The sequence below is a fragment of the Danio rerio genome, chromosome 12, assembly GCF_049306965.1.
Source record: "Danio rerio strain Tuebingen ecotype United States chromosome 12, GRCz12tu, whole genome shotgun sequence".
Taxonomy (NCBI): domain Eukaryota; kingdom Metazoa; phylum Chordata; class Actinopteri; order Cypriniformes; family Danionidae; genus Danio; species Danio rerio.
This window is the reverse complement of record NC_133187.1, coordinates 49,020,001-49,042,711: the sequence shown is the minus strand read 5'-3', so window position 1 is coordinate 49,042,711 and position 22,711 is coordinate 49,020,001. Positions and strand designations below refer to the sequence as shown.

Sequence of the window (22,711 nt, the reverse complement as noted above, 5' to 3'; positions counted from 1 at the left end):
AACATGACACCTTCTTGGTTATTTTGACCAATAGTCACCTTTAATACAGAGATACACAACTTGTACACAATTAAAACCTTTTATTAAACTGGTCAGCTGAACCATCTTGTTTCAGAAATGAAGACTCTTCAGATATAGCTTATGCATATTCAAAGATTGTGCGCTTAAGATACAATTTGGCATTTCATAACAATACAGACCCGAAAGACACAAACATTCTACACAATCCTGTTAACTTAACTTACTATCATCAATTTAGAAGAAATATAAATGCACTTAAAGGGTCTTTAATAGATTAAATATAGAAATAATATTGCAGTGTAGCATAAAAACAGATCGAAGACAAACTGTGATATTAGTCAAGCATGAAATTATTCATTCCCCTGGCAAATTCTGACTTAAAGTTTGTGTTCACATGTTAATAAAAGCTGGGAAATATTCGTTTTCCTCATTGACGCCTCTTCTACATCCTCTTATTATCTTTCAGGAGAAGCCGGTGTCATTTACGGTCCAAAAATACCTGCTGGTTGAATAAATGCACCTTGTCGGGGCGGGGGTGAATAATTTCAGGCTTGACTGTTTACATGTGGTCGCTGCAGTCCTGATAAATGCCCGTTTAACAGTAAACGCGTCTAAACCGATGCAGAGGCACGCAGGTTGTGTTTCTGGAATTTCAGCAAAACGAGATGGAAAGATTCCTGGATGTTGTGAGTGATTTAGTGGAAATCGGGTTTCTCTGGGAAGGTGCAGCCGGATCTGCGGATGATGACGTGAGCGGCGTAGTGACCTGCACGGATGCACTCCTCCAGCGGCTGATCCTGGACCAGCGCCGACAGAAAACCTGCACAAACACAACAAAAGGTGAACAGGAAGAGTTAGGATGTTAGTTAGGAGATAAGTCTGTCTGACATTGGGTCTTTTGAAAAAGCAATTAAAATAATTGATTTATAACCTTTTAAGTGAAGTTACTAGAACTATCAATTACTCGCATCCAAAATAATCGCTCATTTTTACTGAATGTAGTGTGTATATTTTTTATATTTCTGTGTGTCGGTCTGGTTCTTGAATCTGATTGGTTGATAGCCGTGCAATACACTGCCAGTAACAGCACTTGTACCCCCTCTTCACCCTTGTGTATTAAATACAGCGATAAGCAGAGAGACACTCTACAGTTTGACAAATATTGCTGCTGTTGGGCAACATAATGTTCTCTTAAGGCATTTTTAGTCGAGAATGTTGTTGTTTAGATTATAACTATGCAGTTTATTTCTAAGAATAGTGCCTTCAGCATGCGCCCTCCAATGTTTTATTAAGTTTGACGTGTTTCCCCCTTAAACGCAAGTGTCTGCTTCAGCATCTTTGTGAAATACAGTAGTACTTTAGAACGCTTAGTTTCAGCAAATTTGATGAACGCGATCATGTGTGTTGAATCTGAAGGGAGTCGCTCCGGCTGCGCTGTCCTGCGCGCAGTGTGTGTGTGTGTGTGTGTGTGAATGTGAGTGTGTGTGTCTATGTCTGTGTGTGTGTCTGTGTGTGTGTGTGTGTGTGTGTGTGTGTGTGTGTGTGTGTGTGTGTGTGTGTGTGTGTGTGTGTGCGTCTACGTGCGTTTCTTAGCAACAAACCTGCCTAAACGTTGTTGTCCTTAGCCACTAAATTAAAAAGTTACGAAATGCCGTGAGATTGTGCTGAACTCTCAGCTCACATCATTTAAAAGAAAAGGTCCACATTGTCCCCTGATAATGTCAACAGACTGGACTGTTTTAGCAACTGTCTGAATGTAAAGGAGGACTGAGTAAAATTGTTTCTACTTTATAATTAAGGTTCTCAACTCACAGCAATACAACTTTACAATAAGTACAATTGTTTGTATTAAATACTTTATTATTATTAGAATTTTCCGTATCTGCAATTCCTGTATTTTGACATTTTTTTGCAGTCCACTTACAATCCAACTTGGAAGTCAATGTTTTGTTTATTGGCATTGTTTTTTGTTTTGAAATTCAAATGGCATTAACATGCCTGTGTTTTTATTTCTGTAATAAATATGGCTGTCAAGCAGGATCTTGATGGTTTATTTTGGGTTTGTTGTTTACATGAAGAAATCTGTGTTACAAACAAAAATTTTAATAAACAATTATATTTTGAATTGAAATAGTTTTTGTCTTGCGTTTACATTAATTTTACATTTTAATACCAAAATACAAGTTTCAGTCTTGTAAATGTGATTAATCGCTATTAATTTTGCAAAAAAAGTGTGATTAATTAGTACATTTTTTGAATCGACTGACAGCACTAATATATATATATATATATATATATATATATATGTAATATAAATGTAATAAATGTATAAATGTAATTAAACCCCGCCCCATATTAAATATTCATATATATATATATATATATATATATATATATATATATATATATATATATATATATATATATATATATATATATATATATATATATATATATATGAATATTTAATATGGGGCGGGGTTTAATTACATTTTTGTTCCTACTATCATCTTTCACTTATAGTAAACTAACAGTTGGAGGGGCGTGGCTAAGCATAATTTGTCTAATCAGTCAAACTGACATCATCAGAGGACTGCTGTTCCAGAGTAATACAGTCAGACTTTGATTAAAGAAGACCAGTTTCCCACATAATACAGCATTATTGGTGTAATGTACTTTATGAAATGCAAAAAAAATCTAGATTTAAATCTTTTGTCACTAATTGCCTGAATACAAGATAACTTCTATTTATTTTATTCATTTATTTTATTTTTACAGTGGACATCTGATAATACCATTGCATTATCTTACATCTATTTTACAAAATATGGGAAATATTTGTAAATGATTTGGATCCTGAGATTGGTTATGTTGGGATTGGGATTGGTAACTATTTTTTTATGGATTAGCTTGCACTTATTAACTGTTCACCTATTGACTAACATGCTGTGGCAGCATAATAAACACTGCAAATTTTAATTGAACGTTTACCTCCAACAAAAGCGTCACCGGCACCATTAGTGTCCACAATGTCGTTCTGGTCAATGTCTAAAACTGGAAACATTTTCACTTTATCACCTAAAAACAGACAAAGACATAAATAAATCAGAGAATTTCCATGCAATGGTCAACCATGAAAAATAAATGTTTTTTTGAGTGTGCTTGCATTTTAAAGTACTGTAGAAATACTCAATCATGTAAATAACTTCATAACTCTGTCAATGCTTTTAAACAACTATATTTGATGTGCCAAAGCCACACAAGTGCCAATTTCACATCGGTCACATCCATAACGGAGAGACGTCACATCCATAACCAAGGTTTTTTCCTCATAAATGTTTGTTTTATAGTGAGCGACTCTAATTCTTTTGATTAACGTTGTTTATTTTGGGTTGTGCAGTTTATTTCACTGAATTTGGATACTGTGAACTCACAAACTTTTTTGGTCACATACATAATGCATGTTTATTTCCTCATTTAAAATATGTTTACAGATTGGCGACGCAGTGGTGCTGTAGGTAGTGCTGTCGCCTCACAGCGAGAAGGTCGCTGTTTCGAGCCTCGGTGGGGTCAGTTGGCATTTCTGTGTGGAGTTTGCACGTTCTCCCCGGGTTCATTTGGGTTTCCTCAGGGTGCTTCGGTTTCCCCCACAGTCCAAAACCATGGAGTTTAGAGTAATTGGGTAGGCTAAATTGTCCATAGTGTATGAGTGTGAATGAGAGTGTATGGATGTTTCCCAGCAGCTGGAAGAGCACCTGCTGCGTAAAACCTATGTTGGATAAGTTGGCGATTCATTCTGCTGTGGCGACCCCAAATTAATAAAAAGGGACTAAGCCGAAAAGAAAACGAATGAATGAATGTTTACAGACTGATGTTGTTCTGATTCTCTGTAATCAGCTATTTTGGACAATATAAACAGACGTTTCAATATAATGTGAACATATAGTTCTATGGCTGCATTTACACTGCAAATTTTGATGATCAATTCTGATTTTGTGACTGCATCCGATTTTTTTGCTGACCTGCTAACATCATTTAATTCGATCGTCTGCATTTACACAGCACACGGCAAAGGTGCAATGACCAGGAAAAAAAACAGAGCGGGCGCTGACTGACAGCTGATAATTAAAGCGTGCTCTTTTCTCTATTCCTGTATGTAATCTGTCTGGAGCTGTTTTACTATAGTTTATGACAGAAAGCTTCTCATTTGTTCATCTTCTTTTGATATATTGGCTTCTTTAAACCTTTAGGCATCTTAATGTAATGTCCATGGCGTGATTTGTGCAAGTGATGTATGCACTAGTTTTATATTAGTTTATATTGGTTACGTGGCGGACATTGCGCTGTCTCGCTCTCATTAACATGCTTAAATACCTGCGCTATATGACAATATAAAAGCAATTTAAGTCCTCGTGTATGAGATTTAGCGCCCTATCATACACCCGGCGCAGTGTGGCGCAAGGCGCGGCGCAATACTTGTTTGCTAGTTTAAGCTTGGCGCAAGAGTTGTTTTGAGGCGTTGCGCTACGCTGTTTAAATAGCAAATGCATTAGCGCTCAGATGTGCGCCCATAGGCGTTCTGGTCTAAAAAGGAAGGCGTTCTGAGGCGGACCGCTGGCGCGTTGCTATTTTGAGAAACTATAATAGATTTTTCATTAGACCAAAACTAACCCGGTCTAAACTCCAGCGCAGAGTTGCGCCTCGCTTACACACTGCTTAATACACACAAGAGAGCAATAGGCAAATATCTTTACATATGAAAAAAAATGTAAATATTAAGGATATATAGGATATAATAAGAATAGATATAGAATATAAATATAAAGGAATAAAATATTACAAAACATATTATTTTCTAGCCTACATAAATATGAAAAATCACTGCTTTCATGTCTTCTTCATCTCGGGAGGCTTTTTCAGTTCATTCATAACAATTTGCTTTTGTATAATGTTATTATTATTAGCAGTATTATTTATTATATTCATATTTATATTTGTTTTATTAAAAACAAGCTTAGATTTTCCCACCTGTCAGGTTTTAGACCATATGGGGCACAGCATGTGTTTTAGGATATAACTCAGGTTTTTGAGCACACTTCGTTAATATTGTTCATTTATTCGTTTGCTGGAAATTAGAGCTGAATTTAGAAATAGTTTTGAAGCGAATATTTGCGCTTAACAAATAAAATTAATTATTTATAGGCTAATGGTTTTCTGTGCATAAAGGTTTCCCTATCCACGAGAGCGAAAGTGAAAGTAGATCATTTCTCTCATTCTCACGCAGTAGATGCTCTGTTTAACTGTGAACTGTTTGCTTGTGAAATGCTCATTTTTTCCACTTAGACTTACTTTGCGTCCTGTAAATAGCAAACACACTTTTGGCGCGACGCAGCTGACTCTTAAAGGGAATGGGAGATGAGACTCTGATTGGTTTATTCTCAAAACACACCTATAACTCATTAAGAAAAAAAACTCAACCTTTTTAGACCATGCGCCATGACGCAAAGCAGGTTTTCCCGTCCTTAAATTAGCAAAAACGCATTCTGACACGCCCTGAAAGCGTTTGCGCCCTGCGTTTTGCGCATGGACTGTCAAAATAGAGCCCTTAAAGTTTGGGACTCTGCTGAAGTCTGTTCTGAAAAGAAAGTGTTAGACTTGATGTCATTCGCTATGGTTTTAATGACGCGCGACTCGCATTGACAGGTGAAAATTCGATCTACCTGCTTACACTGCAGACACGACTTCACAGATCCGATACATATCGGATAAATGTCCACATATGAACAAGGCCTGAATCTGACTCGAGTAAATCGGAATCCATGTGATTTGTTCCTGCTTACACATACATGGGCCATATCCCATCTGTGCCACATGAGAGACAAAAATCGAAATTGAGTCGCTTAAACAGTGCAGTGTAAATGCGGCCTATATGAATTTAAGTTTCAAGTTTCTGCAAATGTCACATGCATAATGCTGGAGTTGCTCATGAGCGTGTGGAAAAGCTCCCGAGCAGCAGACGCACCGACAGTGGCCACGGTGTCCTCTCTGCCCTGAGTGAACACCACAATCCTCTGACGGTTCTTGTTGACTTTGGGCAGATTCTGAACTCGATGCGCGATTTCAGCGATGTCTTCAGTCTGCATAAAAAACACAACAACTTGTCAACGCAAAAAGCAAACAAAAAAAACAACAACTACATTTCCCCATCTGGAAAGATATTACAGTGATGCGGGTCTCACCTCAAAGCCCTGCTCCTTTGCAAACGTGGCGGCTTCCTGTAGAATAAACATCTTCAGTTTACACAGATATATACACTAGATATCGCATAGGGACCCTGAGCATGCGTCAATAGCGCCGCCACATTGGTACAGTGCTCCCAGGACAAATGTCATTCAACCGCACTAGTCAAGACAGTGTTATTACGTGAAGATGCTGGACTTTAGCGCTGTCTACGGGTGTAGTAACGAGCAAACAAAGAAAACAAAGCACCAAGGCAGAACATTTCATAGGTAATATTAAGTTTTTCTCTGTTTTTGTATGTTCTGAACTTTTGTGCTAATCAGGTAACGTTATTGATGATAACAGTCACTTACTGCATTCACCATACGGCAAAGTAGCTCCAACTCACACTAAACACTCGGCTTATGCTAGTTTTGTTGAATAAAATCAGCAAACAATGCAAAAGAAATATGACAACGAGATGCTGCGCTGCCAGAAACTTGTATTATTGTCGGCTAACGTTAGTGAAAGAGTCGTTCGGGGGATTCATTCACAAACGAATCGCTCCCTCCGTCAGTATGAGCAGTGAAAGCAGGAGAGGAGCTGTGTTTCAGGACATGATTAGATCAAATTTAACAGGGAGGGTGAATAGTACATTTCTGTACACACAAACACAAGCTTTTTGTCAGGAATGCCCGTGCGGTCACTGATCCATCAATGTAGAAAAGTGATGTCAAATTATAATTTTCGTAATTAGAAAAAAAAATGACATACTAACATCCAGGAAAACTCCCGATCATAGATATATGTGTATATGTGTATATCCCTGCCTTTGGATGGCCACAGTCCTCCACTGTACCTTGGTCCCGCATTCATTTCAAAGGAGCGCTACCCTGTAGCAAGATGGCGGCGCTATTTACGCATTCCGTCCAATAGACAACAATAGGCGACATCTAATGTATATATCTATGTTCAGTTTACATGACGCTGAATTGTCAATATCATACTGAAAAATCTACGCATCTACAATGTGCTGTTCATCATTTACTTATTCATTTTGATGTTTGTTTATGTTTTAAATTACAAATCAGCAGCATTGACTATATTCATGGCAACACTTGTATTAAACGTTCAATATATAATTTACAAATCAAAAACGTTTAAACTGATAAGAATTCATATTAATACACAAGTATGCAATATTATATCACAGATTCATGGAATTGATTTTCCATTGGATCGAGATATGTTTATTGGGCAATTACACAAATTCTAACCTCCAGCATAATTATGCTAATAAACGTACTGAAATGTTGCTGACAATGGCTAAAAAATGCATTGCTTTAAAATGGAAAGCAGACATTGATGTACCGATTGGACTGTGGATCTTAGAAGTTTGCAACTGTACACCATTGGAGAAGATCACATACTCTTTGAGAGGAAAGGATGAAGTATTTAAAGGGTCACGAAACACCAGAGCACATGTTTTGAGCTGTTGACAGTGGTATATGTGTCCCACACTGCTATAAACACTATTAGGACGCCTATATTTCGCTAAAAAGTGTAAATTGGTTGTTTTTGCGTTATTTCAAGCAAATTCGTACTTCCGGTTTGAAACGAATTTTTGAAGCTGCGTCACGGTCATGACATAATAGCGTGTATTCCAGCGTGCAGACTGGACGCCTGTGCCAGAGTGTGTCTTATTACATCTTACAGTGTGATGCATTAATGCATGAGTAAAGCTTGGTTCAAACCAATCAGCGCACTCTATTGTGCAACTTCATTAATATTCATTACTGTCACAGTGTTTAGACGACAGAGACGCCACGTTGTGTTGGCAAAACAAGCGTGAAGTGTTGCTTTTATAGTTTGCTGCAGTGAAGTTTTGTTTTCATTTTCTCTCTGTGAGAGCTCAGCTGGAGTCACGTGTAGATTAACAGTGTACGCGACGCTCGACAACAATAACTTACGTGTCTAAGGAGGATTATTGTTTACCTGAGAGCTGTTCTCATCTGCAAACGCTGAGATCCGGATTTGCTTGTAGTCTCCTCTTAATAAAGACGCGGCTCTAGTTGCTGGTGATTGTCCTGTCTCTATAGATTTGGTAAGTGAGCGACCAGTGCTCTTTGTTTATTCAGTTTGTTCGTATCAAACTAAGTTAACTATTACTCTGAGTGAAAACATGTTAGCACCACAACCAAACTTTACCCTCGTGTAGGATTTTCACCGCATTTTGTGACCGGAATAACACACGCGGCTTTCTGACGCTACCTGCTGTGTGCATCTAAGTTTCCGGGAAATGCAGAGTTTTTTTTTCTCTCATTCGCCGTGCGGTATCAAACATTGCATGAAAAATACACGCTTAGAGCAGATCCTCGAATCAAATATCTCGTTTGTCGCGAGGGACATGAATGAATTCCCTGAATGAAAGAGCCAATCTGCAGTTAAAGTCCAACATTTAATAATTTGGCAAATAATTCGACTACAGATGTCCATGTAGGTTAAACACCATCACTTTCTACTTAGTGTGTGTGTGTATTTTGACCCTGAAACTCGCGGGTGCCCAAATAGACACTCCCACACCATCCCACTTTTCTTCCTCCGACACTCCCCCCTAAACAGAGCTGGACACGCCCACTTTTTTAAACTTTTTGTGTAAAAACACCCTGCTGAAACGAGGGGGTTTCATGGCCCTTTAAAAAGATTTGGAATCCATTTTTGAATTATATTAAAACAGTACCACTAGATTTGATTTGACAAAATGTTTTTTTGCACGGGTTTATACTGTAACTCCTCCCTTTTTATTCATTTATTTTTATTTTACTGGTTTATTTTATATACTGTGTATGTTTTAAGTTTGTTTGCTGCTTTGTTCTGATGTTCTGTATTGTCAACTCTTGAAAAAGCTAAATAAAATAAAAGAATTCATATAAATACATATTGTAAAGATATTTGTATTTTTGAAACTAATGAAGTCAATAATTTATATAATTATTTAGGCTGACATGTTTACTGCTCCAAAATATTTGAAATGTTTCTTAAAATTAAATATATATGCTACCTGAAAAAAGTCTTGTCGACTATCCAAGTGAACAACACATAATAAGTTGACTTCCAGTTGAACATTTGGTATGAGAAGTGGCTTATATGAAAGGCAAAGGCCTCTAGATGACGCTTATTTGAGCACAATAAAATATGATCATGTCTTTAATGATTCCATTAGGACAGTGCGGTCTGACTCTGCTTAGACTAAAGTCTCATCACTGAACAGAAGTAATGTCCAGTATAGAATATAAAGTCCTGCTGCAGTGGAGACAGAATGAATATTGTGTCTGACTCCATCATGAGCTTGGAGGACTGCATCCATACATCTCTGACATGACTCAAATCTCTGATTAATAAAGTCATCTGGAATGAAGAAGAAAGCCTTCCTGCAGGACTCCCAGACTCATTGTGTTCATCTTCAACGCCTCCTCCTTCATCTTACCCCAGACATGCTCAATCATGTTCATGTCTGGTGACTGGGCTGGCCAATCCTGGAGCAGCTTGACCTTCTTTGCTTTCAGGAGCTTTGATATGGAGGCTGAAGTATGAGCAGGAGCGCTATCCTGCTGGAGAATTGTCCCTCTCCTGTGGTTTGTAATGTAATGGGCAGCACAAATGTCTTGATACCTCAGGCTGTTGATGTTGATCATCCACTCTGCAGATCTCTCGCACGCCCCCATACTGAATGTAACCACAAACCACGATTTCTCCTTCACCAAACTTGACTGATTTATGTGTGAATCTTGGCTCCATGCTGGTTCCAGTAGGTCTTCTGTAGTATTTGTGATGATTGGGATGCAGATCAACAGATGATTCATCAGAGAAATCCCCCTTCTAACACTTTTCCAGATGATTAACTAGAAGTCAAGTTATTACGTGTTGCTTTTGACTTTTGTCAGGTAGTGTACTGTTTAATCAAGGAGAGAAAGGTGTTGTATTTTACCCAGACATTTAAAAAGAACATATTTTAGAGCAGCAGTCACAATATCATGATATTTTTATCCAAAGTTATCATACCGTCAGAATCTTATACCAGCCCATGCCTACTGATAAGAGGCATTTGAAGTGAAATGAATTGCATTAAAGAGCATCTGACATGCATTAATCTCACCGTCTCGTTGCCGAAGATGATGTCGACGTACGGCAGGACCTTCATCAGCGGCTCCTTGAAGAACTGACTGATGAAAGGAGCCGACAGATTCAGACCGAAGATCTTGTTGTTGTCGGACGCGTGTTTGGCCACTTTCAGGATGGAGTCTGGAGAAACGGTCAGGAAAAAACCCTGACGGACACAGAAATCAAATAAACACTCACTACAATGAGCAGTCTTTTACTTTTCAGCTGGGATTATTCAAAACTTTGCAGTACTTTCAACATCATTAGTTTCATTTAAAGGCCCTGTGAAGTAAAAGAGGGCGGGGCATATAGTAGCTCCTCCCCTTTAACAAAAACAGCCAATAGTGTTTGTTTTCATCACAGCTCTGCCAGTGAGAGGGATTGAGCTCGAGCGCATCAAAGGAAAAGCCAATGAGAAGAAGGGGGTGGGGCATGTCAAACATTAGAGAGCATCTGATTGGTCAGAAGATTTGATAAGAAGCTGAAGTATGACGTGACATGACAAAAAAAAAGCGTTAATCCATTTATGGGTAGCTTGATCGCCTCACAGCAAGAATGTTGCTGGTTCCCAGCTGAGTCAGTTTGCGTTTTTGTATGGAGTTTGCATGTTCTCCCGGTGTTGCCGTGGGTTTCCTCCGGGTGCTCTGCTTTCCCTCACAGTCCAAACACATGCGTTATCGGGGAATTGAATAACTAAATTGGCCATAGTTTATGAGTGTGAGAGTGTGAATAAGGGTGTATGGGTGTTTCCCAGTACTGGGTTGCAGCTAAAAGGGCATCCGCTGTGTAAAACTTATGCTGTAATAGTTGGCGGTTCGTTCCGCTGTGGCGACCCCTGATGAATAATAAGGATTAAGCCGAAAATAATGTAAATGATTGAATGCATTTATGTGGAAGTGACTGCAATATAGTCACTTTATCAGTTTTTATTATTTTTTACACACGTTTTTTCGCTGTTTTTTTAGCACACTAGCTTATAGATATCCTTAAATCTAACAGACTGAAAATAACATCTATTTTTTTATATTTTTATTTCACGGGACCTTTAAATCCCAACAATTACTTGTATTAAAGTCAGTGTAAACTCAATATTCAATATTTCAGCGATGCACTTCTAACATTTATTATGCGTTTAGAAACAATTCATATGAATTTACACATGCTTTAAGACCACTGGAATAAATACTTTCCATTTCTTTGAATTTACTCTTCTCTTTTAATAACTTTAACATTTGCACACAGTCCACATTTATAAGCCGCACATATTTATTTCTAACAAAGCATACTTTGTATTTATGAAAGTGTATTTTCTGCAATAATTCAATCTCAGTATTGTTATGAAAGTAAATAAATTTTAGTAAACTAAAACCATGATATATTTTGCTTTAATTGTAGTTGTCAAACTAATTCTATTAATTTAATTTGCATTAATGGTTTGTCAATAGGCGTAAACATACTCATTTATTTGTTAACGTTTTTAAATAAATACAATAAAATAAATTTAATATAATATCAACATAAACTGTAATATTTACACTCACCGGCACCTTACTAGTACCGGGTTGGACCCCCTTTTGCCTTCAGAACTGCTTCAATCCTTCGTGTCAGATTCAACAAGCTGCTGGAAATATTCCTCAGAGATTTTGCTCCATATTGACATGATAGCATCACGCAGTTGCTGCAGATTTGTCGGCTGCACATCCATTATGTCAATCTCCCGTTCCACCACATCCAAAAGCTGCTCTGTTGGATTGAGCTCTGGTGACTGTGGAGACCATTTGAGTACAGTGAACTCATCGTCATGTTCAAGAAACCAGTCTGAGATGATTGAGCTTTACGACATTGTTCGTTATCCTGCTGGAATTACACTGGTCATAAAAAGATGGACATGGTCAGCAGCAATACTCAGGTAGGCTGTGGCGTTGATGCTCAATTGGTACTAATGGGCCAAGAAAATCTCCCCCACACCATTACACCACCACCACCAGCCTGAACCGCTGATAAAGGCAGGATGGATCCATGCTTTCATGTTGTTGACGCCGAATTCTAACCCGACCATCTGAATGTGTCAGCAGAAATGGAGACTCATCAGAGCAGGCAACGTTTCTCCAATCTTCTATTGTCCAGTTTTGGTGAGCCTGTGTGAATTGTAGCCTCAGTTTCCTGTTCTTAGCTGACAGGAGCGGCACCCGGTGTGGTCTTCTGCTGCTGTAGCCAATCTGCCTCAAGGTTGGACGTGTTGTGGGTTCAGAGTGTGGCCATTCTCCTCTGACCTCTGGCATCAACAAGGCATTTGTGCCCACAGAACTGCCGCTCACTGGATATTTCCTCTTTGTCGGACCATTCTCGGTAAACCCTAGAGATGGTTGTGCGTGAAAATCCCAGTAGATCAGCAGTTTCTGAAATACTCGTCTGGCACCAACAACCATGCCTCATTCAAAGTCACTTAAATCCTCTTTCTTCCCCATTCTGATGCTCGCTTTGAACTGCAGCAGATCGTCTTGACCATGTCTACATGCCTAAATGCATTGAGTTGCTACCATGTGATTAGAAATTTGCATTAACTAGCCGTTGGACAGGTGTACCTAATATAGTGGCCGGTGAGTGTACAGTGATTGTGTGTATTTTTAGGTCATTTTTAAAGTTTTGTTCCCTCACTATAAACTACACATTTTTTTTTGCATCTAATCCCTCTGCTGGTTGGATGTTGCTGATAAGCCAATGTAAATTACTCACTGCGATGTAGTAAACTCTGGCCTTCTCCACCAGACTCCAGTTACGATCAATATCCAGATGTTTCTCTTTATTATAGCAGTTTGCTGCTGCCAGGTTTGCAACTAGAGATCTACAAATACAATTATAAACACAAAAACACACAGGCTCAATAAGCTTCAACCTGCCTGAGGGCCTGAAAAAAAATTACACACACACACACACACACACACACACACACACACACACACACACACACACACACACACACACACACACACACACACACACACACACACACACACACACACACACACACACACACACACACACACACACACACACACACACACACACACACACACACACACACACACACACACACACACACACACACACACACACACACACACACACACACACACACACACACACACACACACACACACACACACACAATACAACATGACATTTTACATCTACACAGACGAAACTCTCTCAGGAATAACCTTATAGATACAGTTTAAACACTGTAGGAGAAACTGATGGATCACACAGTTGCCATAATTAAGAATAAATAATTTAAGAAATTGAATACGGTCAACCTTAAATGCCATTTATTATTAAAGGAGTATTGCCAAACTACAAAAGCTACAGTGACATTTTTATGATGCTATCAGAGCCTTTTTTTAATAATTTGATTTAATATGTAATTATTTATATGTTATTCGGTATTATAAAGATATACCAAAACATTTTCATTAACAGTATTGTTTTTCAAATTGCTTAGAAATATCTGTTTATTTAATTACCGTTTTAACATTTTGTTTTAATTTTCAATTACATTTTTAATTACATTTTAATACATTTTTATTTAATATCTTTTTTACTTAAAACTTTTAATTTAATATAATAATTTTTTTAATAAATTTATTTTTAAATTTAATTTGTTTATTTAAATAGTTAAAGTTAAGAAGTTTTTGGTTTACTTAACCCAGATTTTTCTAAATATGGGAAAAAAATGTAACATCAAGATATACGAAAATATTTATTAATATTTAAGCAATTAATTTATTTTAATTTAAATTATTTTAAAATACTTAAGTTTATTAAATTAGTTAGATTTGTTTATTTAATTAAATATGTTTTTAATTAGTTTAGTTTAATTTATTTAACTTAATTTTTATTCAGTTTTTAATTTATTTGATTATTTATTTCAATTAACAACAATAGTATAACTTATATGGTTTTTAGTTTACTTAACCCAGATTTTTCTTAATATAGAAAAATCAAATCAAATATGCATTAATTTCTAAAAAATTTGTGGCCATAAAATTAATAATTCTTAATTTAATTTAATTCATTCATTTTCATTCGGCTTAGTCCCTTATTTACCAGGGGTTGCCAGAGCAGAATGAACTACTTTAATTTAAATTAAATTAAATTAAATTAAATTTAATTTAAGTTAATTTAATTAAATTTAATTAATTTAAGTAACAACAATAGTTTGTGGTTTTTGGTTTACTTAACCAAGATTTTCCTAAAATAAAATCAGGGATGTATTAATTTCTTAAAAATCATTGACAATAAAATAAATGATTGATAAATCTTAATTTAATTTATTTTCCTAAAGCTTAGTCCCTTATTTATCAGGTGTCGCCACAGCAGAAAGAACCGCCTTCATTTAATTTAATTGTTTTATTCAAAGTAACAAAAATAGCTTGAGTTATGAGGTTTTTGGTTTACCTGACTCAGATTTTTCTTAATATGGGAAAATCAAATAAAATCAAGGATGCATTCATTTCTAAAAAAATCTGTGATAATAACAAGGAGGAAAATACATTTGTACTAAAGATTTACTAAAGATTTCAATATCAAATAAATCCTGTTCAACCTTTCAACATATCAAAGAATCCTAAAAATCCCCATATTAAATTGAATGAGAATTATGAGAGACTGAAGACTGGAGTAATGATGCTGAAAATTCAGCTTTACATCACAGAAATAAATTCGATTTTAAAATGCAGTAATTTAGACAACAGCTATTTTGAATTATAATAATATTCCCCCTTTTTACAGCATATTTGTTGACAGAAACACAGCCGTGTTGAGCTATAATGTGATGTGTTTTCTGACCTGTTGTCTCCAGTAATGCAGGCCGCACAGGTTCCTGTGGGTTCTTGATTTTGTTCATAATAATGAGCATCAACGTGAGCTTCAGCTGCTTTCTGCTTCAGGATCTCCCCGAAATGATCCGTCCCGATGCAGCCGAAGAACGTGGCCACTTTATGCGGCTCCTGGATCATCCACTGACAGCAGAAATCACACATACAGGTGAAGTCAGAATTATTCGCCCTACTGTGAATGTTTCCCAAATGATGTTGAACAGATTCAGGAATTTTTCACAGTATTTCCTATAATATTTTTTCTTCTGGAGAAAGTCTTATTTGTTTTATTTCGGCTAGAATAAAAGTCATTTTTAATTTTATTAAACCCATTTTAAGGTCAATATTATTAGCCCCCTTAAGCAATATTAGCTTTGGATTGTCTCCAGAGCAAACCACTGTTATACAATGACTTGCCTAATTACCCGAACTTTACCCTAATTAACCTAGTGAAGCCTTTAAATGTCACTTTAAGCTGTGTAGAAGTGTCATCATGGCAAAGATAAATTAAATCTGTTATCAGAAATGAGTTATTAAACTTATTATGTTACTCATGCAGATATTATTCATATAAAGATCATCCAGACAGGAGAAATGTATGAATTTGTGTCGAATGTTCACAAATCATTGACCTATAACAATCTATGCCACCTACAGCTGTCAGTACGTTCATGTGCTTTTACTACAGTTTCTATATTGAGATGCAAAGTCAAAGTATAAACAGCAGAAGTGAACAAACAGATTTTCCCGACCAGCAAATATTAAAATATCAAAGCAGAACAATCCCAATCCCAATTCTACCTTATAGCCCTTCCCCTCGTTTTGCGCGTTCACGTGAAGGGTTAGGGGTTTTCCAATTTTCTTTTAGGGTGCTTTCACACCTACACTTTTGTTTCGGAACGTGTCTCATTTGCCCAGTTAGCACGGTTCGTTTGGCATATGTGAACAGGGCAATCGCGCTCTGTTCCGCGCCAAAGTAATCGCTCCGAGATCGCTTGAATGAGGTGGTCTCGGCTCGATTGAAACGAACCCTGGAGCGGTTTGATTGCAGTGAGAAGCGATCCGATCCGAGCGCGGTTATATCACAGTGTTTTATGGATATGTAATAGGCTTACAGCTATATGAAGAGAGAACTATGAGTATGGCGGGAAGTTTCGCAAGTCTCCGGATGCCCGCAAACGAGTGATGATCTCCCGGTAATCTCGCGTCTCCTTTCCGGTCCTCAAATAAGCATCGTCGCGCACTCTTCTCACCCCTCCCCCACGCGTCTCTCCTCAGACACGTCGCGCACACCCTGTCAATCACCACCAAACCACCACCTCTCCTGACAGCTGAGCGGGACGCTGCAAAATAAACCCTGACACTCTGACCAATGTGAGGAGAGTTTACTCACACGTGACTTGCTTTAGCTGTTTTGGTCCGATTAGAAACTTTGCAGTGTGAAAACGAACCGCTCCAAGAGCAAAGAGCAACAATGTAACAATTTTAATCTCTGTTTCAGAACAACTGAATCCATTCACAGGTGTGAAAGCACCCTAACTTGAATGTGTAGGGCTAAGGGGAAGGGTTGGATAGTCCTTGAAACAGACTTTTCAGAACCACACCCAACACCAAGGGGTACAAAAATTTTCCAGAATACACCATCACAAAACAGAATTGGCTTTGGACCTAAATCTCTGAGGAATAACATCCACAAAATAGATGTAAGCATGGCTGAATTAGGAAAATTAGGGTTTCAAATGAAGTATATGAATCACAAGTGCCTACAATTCCCAGTTTGTGATCATATCTCTGTTTATTTCTGTTGATATGTGATACAAATATTGGTAGCTTAAAACAGATGGAAAACTGAGCTGATTTTTCAGCGTTTCTAGGGAAATTTCAGTGCAGCCGCCATTATGGCTCATTGCTTTTCTGCCCGCCAGGTCTCCACACAGGTCACATGACTGAAAACTATTAATTACTGCTGCTGTAAATGCTTTCGCTGATATGAAACAGACATTTTCTTCGTCAGACGTACCTGTGCGATTTTAACAGAGTTCTGTGTGGACCCGCCAGCATGATACTCCACTTTACTTTTATTCACGATCTCATCAAACCTGCAGAACACACACACACACACACACACACACACACACACACACACACACACACACACACACACACACACACACACACACACACACACACACACGATTACTGTAACTGTATAAACACACTGGATTTATAAACTAAACGAACTGCTTCAGTTTATATAATACTTCATACTCACGATGTCCTGTTCAAATCCATCATACAGTAGTTTATTATACATGGACATAATTAGAGCTGTAAGATACAGTTTACTTCAGACCATCCTATATACATAGACACTATGGTGTGTGTGTGTGTGTGTGTGTGTGTTTATGCCATTTATCTCCACTCAACTTGGTTAACGCCTTTTAAGTGTTTGTCTCAACAAGCCCACCTTCATTTGAAAAAAACACACTAAAAACTTTACTATTTATTATACATTTATATTGTGTACTATATTTCAAATTTATACTCACTGGCCACTTTATTAGGTACACCTTACTAGTACTGAGTTGGACCTCCTTTTTTCTTCAGAACTGCTTCAATCCTTCGTGGCAGGGATTTCATAAGCTACTGGAAATATTCCTCAGAGATTTTGCTCCATGTTGACATGATAGCATCACACAGTTGCTGCAGATTTGTCGGCTGCACATCCATGATGCCAATCTCCCGTTTCAACACATCCCAAAGCTGCTCTATTGGATTGAGATCTGCTGACTGTGGAGGACATTTGAGTACAGTGAACTCATTGTCATGTTCAAGAAACCAGTCTGAGATGATTGAGCTTTATGACATGGTGTGTTATCCTGCTGGAAGTAGCCATCAGAAGATGGAGACACTGTGCTCATAAAGGGATAGACATGGTCAGCAGCAATACTCAGGTAGGCTGTGGCATTGACACGATGCTCAATTGGTACTAATGGACCCAAAGAAAATCTCCCCCACACCATTACACCACCACCAGCAGCCTGAACCGCTGATAAAGGCAGGATGGATCCATGCTTTCAAGCTGTTGAGGCCAAATTCTGACTTGACCATCTGAATGTGGCAGCAATAATGGACACTCATCAGAGCAGCAACGTTTCTCCAATCTTCTATTGTCCAGTTTTGGTGAGTCTGTGTGAATTGTAGCCTCAGTTTCCTGTTCTTAGCTGACAGGAGCGGCACCCGGTGTGGTCTTCTGCTGCTGTAGCTCATCTGCCTCAAGGTTGGACGTGTTGTGTGTTCAGAGATGCTCTTCTGCAGAGCTCGGTTGTAACGAGTGCTTATTTGAGTTACTGTTGCCTTTCTAACAGCTGGAACCAGTCTGGCCATTCTCCTCTGACCTCTGGCATCAACAAGGCATTTTTACCCACAGAACTGCCGCTCACTGGATATTTCCTCTTTGTCGGAGCATTCTCTGTAAACCCTAGAGATGGTTGTGCGTGAAAATCCCAGTAGATCAGCAGTTTCTGAAATACTCAGACCAGCCCGTCTAACACCAACAACCATGTCTTGTTCAAAATCCCCTTTCTTCCCCATTCTGATGCTCACTTTGAACTGCAGCAGATCGTCTTAACCATGTCTACATGCCTAAATGCATCGAGTTGCTGTCATGTGATTGGCTGATTAGAAATTTGCATTAAGGAGCAGTTGGACAGGTGTACCTAATAAAGTGGCCAGTGAGTGTATATTATATTAATATTATGAACATTTTAAATAACTTTTGTGAATATTGGAAATCACAAAACCCTAATTTAGACGTCTGGGCTTGCTTTTATTCTGAAATTATGCGTTAAAGTTATTAAAAGTGACAGTAAAGAGATTTATGATGTGAGAAAAAACAACTTTAAACTCACAGAGCTTTGTGTTTCTCCTCTGCTAGAATCTGATCATTGGGTTTCAGGCCGTACCTGAACACACACACACACACACACACACACAAAACAATAATTAGTTGGTCATTCATGAACAGTTATGAAGAAGGGCTGGAGGACGCGTGTACAGTACTGGCTCAAGTCATGTGATCAATTTAACTGCAATCAAGAGAACAGCAGAGCATGTATAACCTTTAAACACACACACACACACACACCCAGACCCACACCCACCCACACACACACACACACACACACACACACCCACACACACACACACCCACCCACACACCCACCCACACACAAACACACACACAAACACACACACACACACACACACAGACACAGACACACACACACACACACACACACACACACACACACACACACACACACCCACACCCACACCCACACCCACACCCACACCACTCACTTATCAAGAAAGTCCTTATCCACCACAGCAGAGATGTCCAACAGCGGATTCCCCATCCCAAACAGGGAATTCTGACTGAAAACACACAGACACACACACACACACACACACGTTAGTAAACCATGTGACAAAAAATAACACACTCATTTGAAGCATTTCTAAACTTGCATGCAAAAATTCTGATATTTACCATCTTCCCAAATCTGAAGACACACTGTTGTATACATTTGCATTTACTCTAACTATATTATATCAGACATTTGCATACATTTCTTATTAGTTATTATTATTAATTATCATTTAAAATTCTTAGTATTTAAGCAAATCATTAAATTGTGGAGCAGAAATATATTATGATCAAATATTGTCACCCAGACGATTATTGCATGCAAATATCTTACTTAAAATTGCGTGCAATAATTTAATTTCTTAATATTGCATTAATTAGAATTCCATTATTAGTAAGTTTGACATCCATTACATCCATTATACAGCACATTTACACCTTTCAAGCATTTATAAAGACATTTATGATGAGCAGAACTGATAACCAACGATTTACTCTTAGCTGCTGACCGAGGGTGCGTCTCGTTATTAGTTTTACTCGATCTTAGTGCGGCATTTGATACCATAGACCACAATATCCTCATAAATCGCTTAAAGTCTACAGGTGTCCAGGGACAGGCTCTACAATGGTTTAAGTCATACTTAACTGACCGCTACCAGTTTGTGAATCTTAATGGACAGCCTTCACAAGTCAGCCCAGTAAAGTATGGGGTGCCTCAAGGATCAGTTTTAGGCCCTTTACTGTTTACAATTTACATGCTACCTATGGGAGACATTATTAGAAGACATGGGATCAGCTTTCACTGCTATGCAGATGATACTCAATTATATATTTCAACTAAACCTGACGAGACGTCTGAACTTTCTAAACTAACTGAGTGTATCAAAGACATCAAAGACTGGATGACCGACAATTTTCTTCTCTTAAACTCAGACAAAACAGAATTGTTACTTATTGGGCCTAAATCTTGCACACAGCAGATTTCGCAACTCAATTTACAATTAGAGGGATACAAAGTTAGCTTTAGCTCTACTATAAAAGATTTGGGTGTCATATTTGACAGCAATCTAACTTTTAAAAACCATATATCCCATGTCACTAAAACTGCCTTCTTTCATCTGAGAAATATCGCTAAATTACGAAATATGCTATCCATCTCAGATGCAGAAAAGCTAGTCCATGCTTTTATGACTTCGAGACTGGATTACTGTAATGCTCTATTTGCTGGCTGCCCAGCATCCTCTATTAACAAACTTCAATTAGTACAAAATGCAGCAGCCAGAGTTCTGACCAGGTCTAGAAAATATGATCATATAACCCCAATTTTATCCTCCTTACACTGGCTGCCTGTTAAGTTTCGTATTGAATTTAAAATATTACTTCTCACCTATAAAGCTCTAAATAATCGAGCTGCAGTTTATCTAACCAACCTTCTGTCTCACTACAATCCAACTCGCTCTTTAAGATCTCAAAACTCAGGGCTTCTGGTAGTACCTAGAATAGCAAAATCAAGTAAAGGAGGTCGAGCCTTCTCTTTCATGGCTCCTACACTCTGGAATAGCCTTCCTGATAACGTCCGAGGCTCAGACACACTCTCCCAGTTCAAAACTAGATAAAAGACCTATCTGTTTAGTAAAGCATACACTCAGTGCATCACCTAGCGGGTTCCACACTGGCTCCTACATCTTGCTTATATACACTATGAACAGCAGCTACGCTAATTATTTTCTTTATTCTCTATTTTCACCTGGGGATACTCATCCCGAGGTCCTCAGATTATGCGGAGTCACTGATTGGATCCAAGACCAGCGACGTGATGATCCCAAGGATTCCATATCCGGGACCAGGCCGTATCCTGAGCTGCTGCTGCGCTGATGGTCGTGGGGAGTGGAGAACATGAGTCTGATTCCAGCGACGCTCCAGGGACAGACGAGTCTTCGCTGAGGCCATCTTCCAGCCTAAACCACGACGAATGAAGTTCTGCACAAGACTTTTGGCCAGCGGAGAAATTAAAATGGTCGTGCCCAACTGAGTCTGGTTCTCTCAAGGTTTTTTTTCTTCACTCCCATCAAGTGAAGTTTTTTTTCCCTCTCCGCTGTCGCCACTGCCTCGCATGGTTCAGGATTGGTAGAGCTACGCATCGATGAATTTGCTCTTCAGTGTTTGAACTCTCAGTAATGATTAAATCACACTGAACTGAGCTAAACTGAACTGAACTTAAACACTAAAAACTGAACTACCCTGATCCAGTTACTGAACCACACTGTTCCAGTTACTATGACCATTTATGTGAAGCTGCTTTGACACAATCTACATTGTAAAAGCGCTATACAAATAAAGCTGAATTGAATTGAATTGAATAATCTGCATTCAGGAGTGAACTTTTCCTTTAATTTCCTTATTATGCTCCTTTTTACAAGATATAAAATAAGTCTCTGGTGTCCCTAGAGTGTGTGTGTGTGTGTGTGTGTGAAGTTAACACTCAAAATACCACACAGATAATGTGCTCTTCTCTCTGAGACTGACCCTTTTAGGCTTTTAGCCTAGTTGTGGTGTTTTGGTGACTGTCGCTTTAAATGCAAATGAGATGGTGCTCTTTTCAGAAGAGGGCGGAGCTACAGATGCCTGTGTGTCAGCATAGTGGCAGACTCAAAGATAAGACTAACGTATCGTAATATGCTAATGAGGGAGAGAGGGTCAGTAGTGGGCGGGGCTTTCCCCCTCTGATGACATCATACAAAGGGAGAATGTCAATCAAAGTGTTTCTGCAGGCTGTTTCTATCAAGTCTGATAATAAATAATAGAATAAATACATTTTTATAATTAGAAGCTGGTTATATTCACACACTGCTGCCACACAACTGTTTAAACCCCCTGATAAAACAGATTTTTGTCTCTTTAAAGCTCATTCTGTGACAGTGACAGGTGGAGGTCATGTGATCGACACCTGAACCCTTGGAATGAGGGTCTGTGTGTTTATTAGCTGGAGAGAAACACACCAGAA

The 22,711-nt window shown here is 38.3% G+C and overlaps 1 protein-coding gene across 2 annotated transcripts in view; it reads right to left on the bottom strand.

The window, feature by feature from the left end:
- Positions 1–14: 14 nt before the first annotated feature.
- adkb (adenosine kinase b) overlaps positions 15–22,711 on the bottom strand; it is a 25,915-nt gene continuing 3,218 nt past the window's right edge. Inside the window, 10 exon segments of one of the 2 annotated variants that reach the window (NM_198802.1) lie at positions 15–841; positions 3,013–3,099; positions 6,044–6,158; positions 6,261–6,296; positions 10,397–10,567; positions 13,138–13,246; positions 15,250–15,422; positions 17,299–17,377; positions 19,190–19,243; positions 19,641–19,715. In NM_198802.1, the coding sequence (NP_942097.1) occupies positions 717–841; positions 3,013–3,099; positions 6,044–6,158; positions 6,261–6,296; positions 10,397–10,567; positions 13,138–13,246; positions 15,250–15,422; positions 17,299–17,377; positions 19,190–19,243; positions 19,641–19,715 (1,024 nt within the window). In that variant the 3' untranslated portion in view covers positions 15–716. 2 annotated transcript variants of the gene reach the window in all.